We start from the raw sequence: 10521 nt of genomic DNA on the forward strand, positions 1-10521 counted from the left end.
CGTAGTGAAGGGGTGGCGAACGAGGCCACAGCCATGGGCGGCAAATTAGCAAGGCGGCAAATTCCAAAATTTAATAAACATTTTTTAATATATGAAATGTTTTAAAGACGCCTCAAAACCAAAATAATTTTAATTTGCGTTTCAAAATCTTTGAACAATCAAAAAACTCTTTGTTTTGCTTTCCATGTATCCTTTTTTCAAACACAAAGACAAGCAAGTTTGCAGATACATCAAAAGGTTTTTCAGAATGGAAACAACTAAACCCTCGAATCCCTGAACACGAGAATAGCTGTGAACATAGAAAATATTTCACTTAAAGAAATGGAAAAAAATCTTAGAGAGGACATTCTATAGACAAGGACAAATCTTTAGAAGAGGACAAATCTTTAGAAGAGGACAAATCTTTAGACAAGGACATTTAAAATGCCATCCAAACTGAAAAAGAAAAGTGGCGAAATAATCTAAAAGTTGTTATAGATTCAATTATGTTCTGCGCTAAGAACAATTTGGCTTTTCGAGGCAGTTCCAATATTATTGGTGAGCCAAACAGTGGAATCTTTCTCAACACAATTGAACTAATAGCACGCTATCATCATCCTTTAGCAGAACACATAACGAATGTTAACCTTAAGCAGAAATCTGTTAGTTACTTTTCCCCACAAATTCAGAATGAACTAATTGAACTTCTTGGCAGAAAGGTGAAAAGCGAGATAGTCACGAGAATTAAAAAAGCCAAATATCATTCAATTTTATTTGATTGCACTCCTGATCTCTCTCACAAAGAACAAATGTCAGAAATAATCCGATATGTTTGTGTTACTGATGGAGAATATTCTATTGAAGAGAGTTTTCTGGATTTCATTGAGTCTCATCAAAAAACCGGAGTTGGTCTGGCTTCAGAAATATTATTCAGCTTAAATAAAGATGAATTAAACATCGAAGATTGTCGAGATCAGAGTTATGACAATGGAGCCAACATGTCTGGAAAACATTCTGGTGTTCAAGCCCAAATAACTGCAAAAAATGATTTAGCACGGTATGTGCCTTGCGCAGCTCACACTATAAATCTTGTAGGAGTCCATTCAGCAGAAGTTTCCCCATTTATGATTACATTTTTTGGAAAGGTTCAAAAAGTATTCAATTTCTTCTCAAGTTCTACTACCAGATGGGACAAACTGATGAAAACACTTGAAGTCACCCTAAAAAGTCAAAGTAAAACATGCTGGTCTGCCAAAAAGGAGGCTATCCGTTCATTAAATATTCAAATCACAAATGTTTGCAATGTTTTACAAGAAATTAGTAATGATTCTCTGCTAAATGCTGAAACAAGGTCCGGAGCTAGAGAGATTATGATTCAAGTTGATTTTGAGTTTCTTTGCTGGTTTGACTTTTGGAACATAATACTTACAATAATTGACAGAGAGAATCGCAGCTTACAATCAAAAAATATGACAATTGATATTGCATCAAAAAAAATTGATGGTCTGATTGCTTCTATACAAAACCTTCGAGACAGGAGCATTCATAACAGCATGAAAAAAGCTGAAATAATATCAAAAGATCTTGACATTGAAGCTAGCTTTCCAATAAAAAAAAAACGAAAAGCAAAAAGGATGTTTGATGATGAAACAAGGGAAGAAAGTTCACACATACCTCCAGAAAAAGATTTTGAAATTAATTGTAATATAGTCTTTGACAGTATAGTTACACAATTACACTGGAGATTTGAAACAATGGCTGAGATTTCATCAGATTTTGAGTTTCTAAATGGTAACTCTCTTGCAAGTATGTCAGTTGAAGATCTGAAGAAATGTGGAGATAAACTTTGTCAAAAATATGTTCGTGATCTTAATGCTAATGAATTTCTATCTGAAATTGAAAGCTTTAAGTTTCAAGCCAGTGTCCTGATTCCAGATTTAAAAAACGCAAATCCATTGAAAATCTTGCAATTTATGCACGCCTATTCTTTGACTGAGGCATATCCTTTCATTGAAATTGCTCTTAGAATCTTTCTCGCACTACCTGTCACTGTGGCATCATGTGAACGTAGCTTTAGCAAACTTGAGCTTTTGAAAAATTATCTAAGATCCTCCATGGGTCAAGAACGTTTGTCTAATCTTGTTATTTTGTCAATTGAAAATCCCCTGGCAAAATCTCTGTGTTACAATGAAATTATTGATAACTTTGCATCATTGAAAGCTAGAAAAATAAATTTTGTTTGAATGTGTCTAATTTTAATATTTATTAAAAAAACTAATGCCTGGTAATTTTTTCAATGGCTTTCAACAACAAAGCACGATTTAAAGTTGATTTTAAATGTGCTTTAAGTAGGTTCATCAAAATTTGAATCAAATTAAACATTAAAAAAATTATTGAATTTGAGGCGGCATTTTTTCTCCTTGCCCGAAAGGATTTTTGATCTCACTACGGCCCTGGGAGCATCATATTCAATGTTGAATACTAAATCTAGATTGTCACATATTATTAAATTTAATAAATTTGTTGGTTTATTAATAGCCATTTGAAAAGTTGGTTTGCTAACCATTTGATGTAAATAATTGTTTTGCAAATTATTAATAAATGCTCTGCTTGTTTGGCAGTTTTGTTTTAGCTCGATAGTTCCGTCTTCATTCCAAATAATATTTGGGTAATTAAAATCACCAACGATCATTACATTTGAGTATATTCCATTCATTACTTCCTTTTTTTGCAGATTTTATTAATTTATTAATTGCATTATTTATTAAGTCAGTACTGTTTGGTGATCTGTATATACATTCAATTATTTTTTTTTTTTATGAAGTACAATGCTACACCATATTTGTTCAATTTCTTTATATAAAGGTGAAACCGATACTTCATAAGCAATTATATCATATTTTGTAAAAATTGTGACACCTCCACCTTGTTTATTTGTTCTATTATTGTAAAAGCAGTTGTCTTTGTTAATATTAATAATTGAGTCATTTTTGAACCATGTTTCAGTAATAAGCATGATATCTGGTGAATCGATCATAATTTTTGTTTCAAACTCTGCTATTTTATTTACTAAAGATGTAGAACTTGTATACCAATACTTAAGATAATTATATTGAATGGGAAAATACTGTCAGATTTGTTTTCATTTAAATTTGGTAATGAACTAATTTTTAATTTTTCCACTTTTCTTGACTTTGACAACTGACTCATTTTTGACAATATACCGAAAGGGCTGGTCATTATCACCATTATTTAAACGATCTCTTTCTTTTAAAAGCAATTTTCTACTTTCACGTTGTGCAAATGTTAAGTCCCAATTTATATATACTTTATTTTTATATTCAACATTATATTTCAAATTGCTTGCTGACTTTAAAATGTCTACAACTTTCAAAAGATAATAATTTTTTTAATTGGGAATTTGAAAGTTAGAGTCATTTTGGATTGATTCATCAGAACACCAAGTTTCTGTTAGGCAAATCATACTGAACAAATAATTGTAATCAATTAGGAAATGTTTAAGTTTGTCAAAATTTTTATTTATGCTTCTTATATTTATGTGAATTACCGTGAAATTATTTTTATAAGCTTCAAGTTCAATTTTAAAAGTTTCCGTTTCAAAATATCGAGAATTAAAATTATTCATTTGAAAAATTTGCGCATAGCGTCATTGAGTATATTATTGGCAGTTTCAAAGACATTAAAGCGCATCATTTCAAAATCTCTTGTTTTATTTTTTATTGCCATTATTTCAGAATGTAAAATTGAGAACGCATTTACTTAGTAAAACAAAAGTGTGTAGCGCTATTTTTTAAAATCTCGTGTAAATATTTTATCGTTTTTTAAAATGACGTATTTCCTTTGCTTCTTGGTCTTTTAACTTCTTCCCATAGCATTCTTCGATGATATATTGTTTCTTGAGCGAAGTCTTCATTTATGTATAGGCCGGTTCCTTTAAGATACTTTAGAACATTGAGAATTTTGTTTTTATCTTGGAAGTATAAAAGTTTTAAGGCTAATGTTCATGGTTTGTTGTCTTTGAATTGTCCAATACGATGAGCTCGTTCAACCACCACTTCGCATTGTATTTTCAGTTTTGTTTTGAAAATTTCTTCAACAGCTTTTTCGCAGTCTTCCCAACTTTTGCCTGGTGTTTCTTGTAGTCCATTTATTCTTAAGTTGTTTTTTTTCGATCGATTTTCTAGATCTATGGATTTTTTATACAATAAATTGACTTCTTTGTCATAGTATTTCTTATTTGTAATATTTTTTCCGAGATGTTATTTTCTTGAAATTTAGGCTGTTTTTAATGTCAATTAAGTCTTTCATTCATGACATCCATGTAACAACTGTAAACTTAGTACCAGGTGATTATGCCTGTTTCCTACGAGAAAAAGTGGTGGATAGGAGTCATTGAAGATATTATTCTAGAAGAAAAAAATGTGCTTGTCAAACCTGTGTCCAAATGGTCCTGCACAATCGTCTAAATGGCTACCAGTGAATAGACAATGCTGGATTCCAGATGCTCACATCATTTGCAAAGTTGAAGTACCGATTACAAATACAGAACTTTGCTACTATTTAGCAAAAGACGACTTGAAAAAAATTGTTTTCCTTAGGAAATAGAGATTTTTATATTTAATCTGATTTCAAGTTTGCTGAGTCTGGTATGTTTTTTTATATTTTGTACAATTTAAAAATAATGTGAATGAAAAGCATGCATAAATTCATTTAAATTGAGTATTTATTTTTAAAATGTTTTTTTATACCCTATAATTTTGTTTGAAAAGTTAATAAAAATAATAAAGTTACTAAACTGTTAATTACTAATTTGATACATTTGTAAAAAGTTGGGATAGATTGTCTGATTTTTAAAATATTACAAAATTTTGCGTTTGTATCAAACCTTAATAACTCCTCAAGTAAACGTAAGGCCAAAAAAAAAATTGATTCGTAAAGTTGATATACATCTTATCTTTAAGAAAATAAAAATAATTTTTTTTTTATCAGTCAGATTTTTTTTATAGCTATAATTGTTAATACCCTTTTTTATTGTCATTATTAAAAATTTTAAGAATCGAGAGATACAAAACTAAAACGTTTCGGAAGATACAAAACTAAAGTTTTCGGATTTAGCAGGTTTTAAGCTCTTTTAGTACCAAGTTTCAGCATCGCAGCATTGCACAAAGCACCGTATAAGAGTAATAATAAACGGAAACATTTTTGACACTTTTTTATTTAAAATATCTATTGAAATTATATAAACAATATAAAGGTACATATAAAATAAGAAACATGAACACCCCATTTCAATATATAATTATCTATTAAAATGATAGCAATTTATTACAATTATATGTAATAATTATATATATATATATATTTTTTATTTACAATATCACAACAAATTCATTATTTATAACTACGTAAGATCACAATATAATTTAATAATATAATTATTATCATTATACATAAGTATATAACAAACTTTCTCGGTTGCATAATTATCTACTGCAGCTTAAAATCCGTCAGTCAAAATTGCGTTACTATTTAATATAGAAAACATAAACTCTTATTATCATGAAATATTTATTATAACGATATAAATATTTGTGCGCTAAATATTTTTAAAACTTGGTATATAACATGCAATACAACTTACAAAAATCTTACATATATAACATTTTTCAATTCTGACATCCAAAAAATATTAAGAAACATTAATGTAATTACTGAAATTTCAAGTTTAAATTGAATACTTTTAATGCCGGCGCAAAAAGGTGGGGGCGGTCGGTGGAATTAGTCGGTAAATTAGAACCTTTTTATAGATAAATTCAATCAGTAAAACGGAACTATTTATCTCTAGTCGAAAAATTAGGGAGTTTGAGAACCTTTTTTAAGTCGGCGAAAGTTCTAAGGCATTTGACACCTACTCGCGCCGGCCCTAAATATTTTATTCATTTTCTTCATTCATTAATTAAAAAACTTTTATCAGTGAACAGTAAAATCATTAAGATAAAAAAATTATAAAAATTAAGACCCACAATTCTATTCTTTTTGATTTTCCTCGTCAAAGAACAAAATTTAAACATCTCACATTTTTCAATAAATCGGCTTAATCAGTACTTTCTAAACAACAAAAAAATGTCTATATAAATATATTTTCTTTTTAATAACCAATTTTTTAATTACAAGTTATTTGCGAAGTTCTTACGAGTTGGTTAAATATATCATGTACTTACAAAATTATTAATTGATTTGATATGAGTAAGGAGATATAATAGAATGGAGGGAGAACGAAGCCGTTGTTTAAAATTGTAGTACAGTCTTTGTTGTATAATTATTTGAACCACTGTAAGCTGTAATTATAATGGATTACTCTATTAAAAATTGACTGGATAAGTTTTCAACAGCTGTTCTAACTATTAAGTAGTAATCATAACAAAAATCTACGTAAAGATCTACGTAATTACTTTACGTAGATCTACGTAAAGTAATTGCTTTTTGAATACCTCGATACTAGGGATAAATATAAAAGTTTTGACAACCTCCACTACTTGGTTGAACTTTATCTTTTGCTTCCCCGTTTAGCTATAGGCTTTTTACGTTCATAAAGAACGTTTTTTTGGTAAAGAACTAATTATATCTCTCCAGGATTTTATTTTGTGTTGTAGTATTTTTGGTAGATTTAAAAACAAATTATTATATTCTAAATATAAATTATCTTTTTGTAAATCTGGCAAAAAATACTTCCAATTCTTATCTAAACAATTATTAATTTAATTCTAATCTAAAAATGTAATATTAGGCGTTCAAAAAGCACAAAATAAAAAAACAACAATACACTAACTTTAAATATTGTTTATTTGTAAAAGATCGAATTTTTTCGTTGCAAGTAAAAGATGGAATTTTTTAAACTTCCATCTTTTACTTGCAATGCTTCAACTGTTTATGACGTTTTGAAACAATACTATCGGATAATTTTTGATAAAAGTGGAATGTGATAGGTTAACTTTAAATTATGATAATTACGTGGTGTTTAATAGAAAATTATGTACCTCCTTAATACCTCCTTAATATAAGTTAAGGACATCACTAACATCAAGGGTCACTAACAGAAATGCTCAAATATAAAGTGTTAGTTCCAAATTATTTTTTTTATTAATATAGAATTTTCTTATTAATATAGGATGAGTTTTTATTTATAAAAAAATTCTGTTAATAGCCAGATTAAACCTTGCATCTTCCATCACCCTTTTCACATGATAATAAAAACATTCCTTACTAATTAAAGATGATAAATTTTTGCTCAAACCATGGGTGGTGAAACTCAAGAAATCATTTGGATGATAAAAGTATCTTTAACTACAATTTTTGGCTTTTTTCAAAAATTGTATAAAATTTCTTATTTTATACAATTTTTTCTAAATTAAAATTTTTAAAAAAAATTTTAATTTAGAAAAAATTGTATAAAATAAGAAATTTTTTAATTTAGAGCATGCCTATATAGGCATATATAGCTATATATAAAATTGATCATACCCCCCTCCCCTCTATTACTTAATTGAACACTTTTTGCTGATCCTTCTCCTCCTAATTCCTATAGATACATATGCTTCCCCAAAGCCCTTAGTTTTGGTACCCAATCCCAATTTTGAAGACTTTTTTATGTCTTCAAATATATATATATAGATTTTTTTTTTTAACTCATAAAATATATATACATGTATAAATGCAAACTTGGATCTTTGGTCATAAAATTAACATTTTCTATTTGCTGGCAAAATATGCAAAATGCAGCCGTGGCGCAGTGGTTAGATTTCTGGATCAGAACCCAGAGGTCCGAGGTTTGACGCCGGCTCTAGCCTAATAAGCAACATTTGACCTTTGACCGTAAGGAGTTCTGGGAGCACTTCAGTAACTACATAAAAAACATAAAATACATAAAAAGTTATGAACAATGATGAGATGGTTTAAAAAAAAAAGTTATTTTTTTCAAAAATATTTAGTTATTAAGGAATACTTGTTAATTGTGATAAATTAGAAAAACAATTATTACCAAGGAATTTTTTTAATTAGTGGCTACAAAATTTTGTATTGAACTCCCCACCCCACCCCCTATACGCTTTTGTATGCAAGGAAGACTTTCTTCTTCTACGAAGCACCTGTTTTACATGAAATCACTGGAGTTTCAACTTTCAAAGCTTTTTTATGAACTACAAGCAAACGTGCTTATGCACTTGAAAAAATAAAGAAAAAAAAAGATACCATCAATATAGTTTTGTTGAATTTGACTAGCAGTTAATGGTGTAGCCCACATTTTAAAGTCATCAATCCAGAAACGCCCATTGGTAGGATTTTCTCCACCTTGAAAGTATATAGCAGCTGTTTTAGGCCAAGTAGTTTGTGAAACAGTGTCCACTATGAAATAATACAAATTAGAAATTGAATCATGTTACTAAATAAGGTCTGTCAAATAATAAGACCCAAATTTACAATATGCTACCCATTTACCGACTTACATATATATATATATATATATATATATATATATATATATATATATATATATATATATATATATATATATATATATATGTTACATATATATGTAAGTATATATTGTATATATATATATATATATTATAAATATATATATTATATATAATAATCTATATAATCTATATATATATATATATATATATATATATATATATATATATATATATATATATATATATATATATATATATATATATATATGTAATATATATGTGTGTGAGTATATATTATATATATATATATAATATATATATATATATAATATATATATATATATATATGTATATATATATATATATATGTTACATATATATGTAAGTATATATTATATATATATATATTATAAATATGTATATATATATATATATATATATATTATAAATATATATATTATATATAATAATCTATATAATCTATATATATATATATATATATATATATATATATATATATATATATATAATATATATATATATATATATATATATATATATATATATATATATATATATTAAAAATATATATAATATATATATATATAATAAATATATATATTTTATATATATATATATATATATATATATATATATATATATATATTATAAATATGTATATTATATATATATATATTATAAATATGTATATTATATATATATATATCATTCTCATTGGTGGTATTTATCGCCCTGACAACTTCAATGATGACTACTTTGTTTGTGTTTTAGCTACCATATTAGCAGCAAAAATTGTTCTTCAAAAACTAGGTTGCTCGTCAATGCTTCTTTATGGAGATTTTAATCTTAAAGAAACATTTTACAAATCCATTGAAGAAGGAAGTGCTGTAGCAACCATTGCCTATGTAGCCCACAAGCACCCAACCAATCTAAAATTTTAAAAATGTCTCAATGAGTGCCATACTCAGCTGGTTACATTTCCAACATATCGCCAGCATAGGAATGTCCCTTTTAGTAGCACGCTTGACCTAATAATCTCAGACAAACCAGACCACTCCATAGATATCACTAGAGCAGATCATCTAGGCGATACACCAGGAGGTTAAGTACATTGCAGGATACAGACTCTTTGCTTTAATGGGGCACAACACAACAACTACTCCAATGAAAAAACGATTTATTTGGAGCAAAGCTGATTACTATTCCTTATCAAGCTGCATAGCATCTATAGATTGGATAAAAACATTCAATGGAAGCTCTGGCCATGAAAATTACCAGATTCTAGTTAAAAACTACAACGAAGCAGTCATTAAATTCATTCCAACAACAACTTCGAGCAAAACATAAACTTGCTTGCAAGTTAGTAAAGAAGATCATAAATAAGATGGTAACAGACCACAAGGAGAAGCTCGTCAAAGATTCAAAATATTTCCCAAAAAATTTGCATGCTTATGTCAGAAGTAAACAAGAAGTCAAAGGTTCTCTTCGTTCAATCAAAGAGGACAATGGCACTATTACAACAGATATAAACATAATTTGCTCCACCCTCAATAACTATTTTCAGTCTGTCTTTGAAACTGAACCTGATGGCAGTATACCAACATTTCATGATCGTACTGAAGCAACATGTAAAATTAATTAAAATTGGTTCACAATTGCAGATGTTCAAAATCATCTTAACAATCTTGAAGAAACTAAATCAATTAGTGTAGACGGAATCCATCCACGTGTTTTACGTAACTGCACAGCAGCATTTGCAAAACCCCTCAATTATATCTTTGAACAATCTTTATTTTCTGGTTCTGTACCTGACCTTTGGAAAAAATCTAACATTACTCCCATCTTTAAGAAAGGGAGCAAACTTAAGGCTCACAATTATTGACCAGTCTCCCTCACCTTAATACCGTGCAAAGTAATGGAAAGAATAGTTCACAAACATATTATGGCGCATTATGTGGAAAACAATCTAATCTCCAAGCATCAACACGGTTTTCTTTGTAAAAAGGGATGTCTGACTAACCTCCTC

At 28.1% G+C, this 10521-nt stretch overlaps 2 protein-coding genes across 3 annotated transcripts in view; one reads left to right on the forward strand and one right to left on the reverse strand.

The window, feature by feature from the left end:
- The first annotated feature begins 485 nt into the window (after window positions 1-485).
- LOC136086104 (zinc finger MYM-type protein 1-like) lies at window positions 486-2222 on the forward strand. Its single transcript, XM_065808375.1, has one exon. It carries the CDS (start codon window positions 486-488, stop codon window positions 2220-2222), a length of 1737 nt encoding a protein of 578 aa, XP_065664447.1.
- Window positions 2223-5831: 3609 nt separating this feature from the next.
- Window positions 5832-10521, reverse strand: part of LOC136085771 (uncharacterized) — a 48550-nt gene continuing 43860 nt past the window's right edge. Inside the window, exons 7-8 of one of the 2 annotated variants that reach the window (XM_065807203.1) lie at window positions 8248-8400; window positions 5832-6108 (exon numbers count right to left, since the gene is read on the reverse strand). In XM_065807203.1, the coding sequence (XP_065663275.1) occupies window positions 6095-6108; window positions 8248-8400 (167 nt within the window). In that variant the 3' untranslated portion in view covers window positions 5832-6094. The remainder of the gene's footprint in view (window positions 6109-8247; window positions 8401-10521) is intronic. The other variant, XM_065807204.1, reaches the window with a different exon arrangement.

The sequence above is a fragment of the Hydra vulgaris genome, chromosome 10, assembly GCF_038396675.1.
Source record: "Hydra vulgaris chromosome 10, alternate assembly HydraT2T_AEP".
Lineage (NCBI taxonomy): Eukaryota > Metazoa > Cnidaria > Hydrozoa > Anthoathecata > Hydridae > Hydra > Hydra vulgaris.

What these genes read in the sequence shown, in the direction of transcription:
- LOC136086104 (XM_065808375.1), top strand. Translation starts at nt 486, where the DNA reads ATGTTCTGCGCTAAGAACAATTTGGCTTTTCGAGGCAGTTCCAATATT.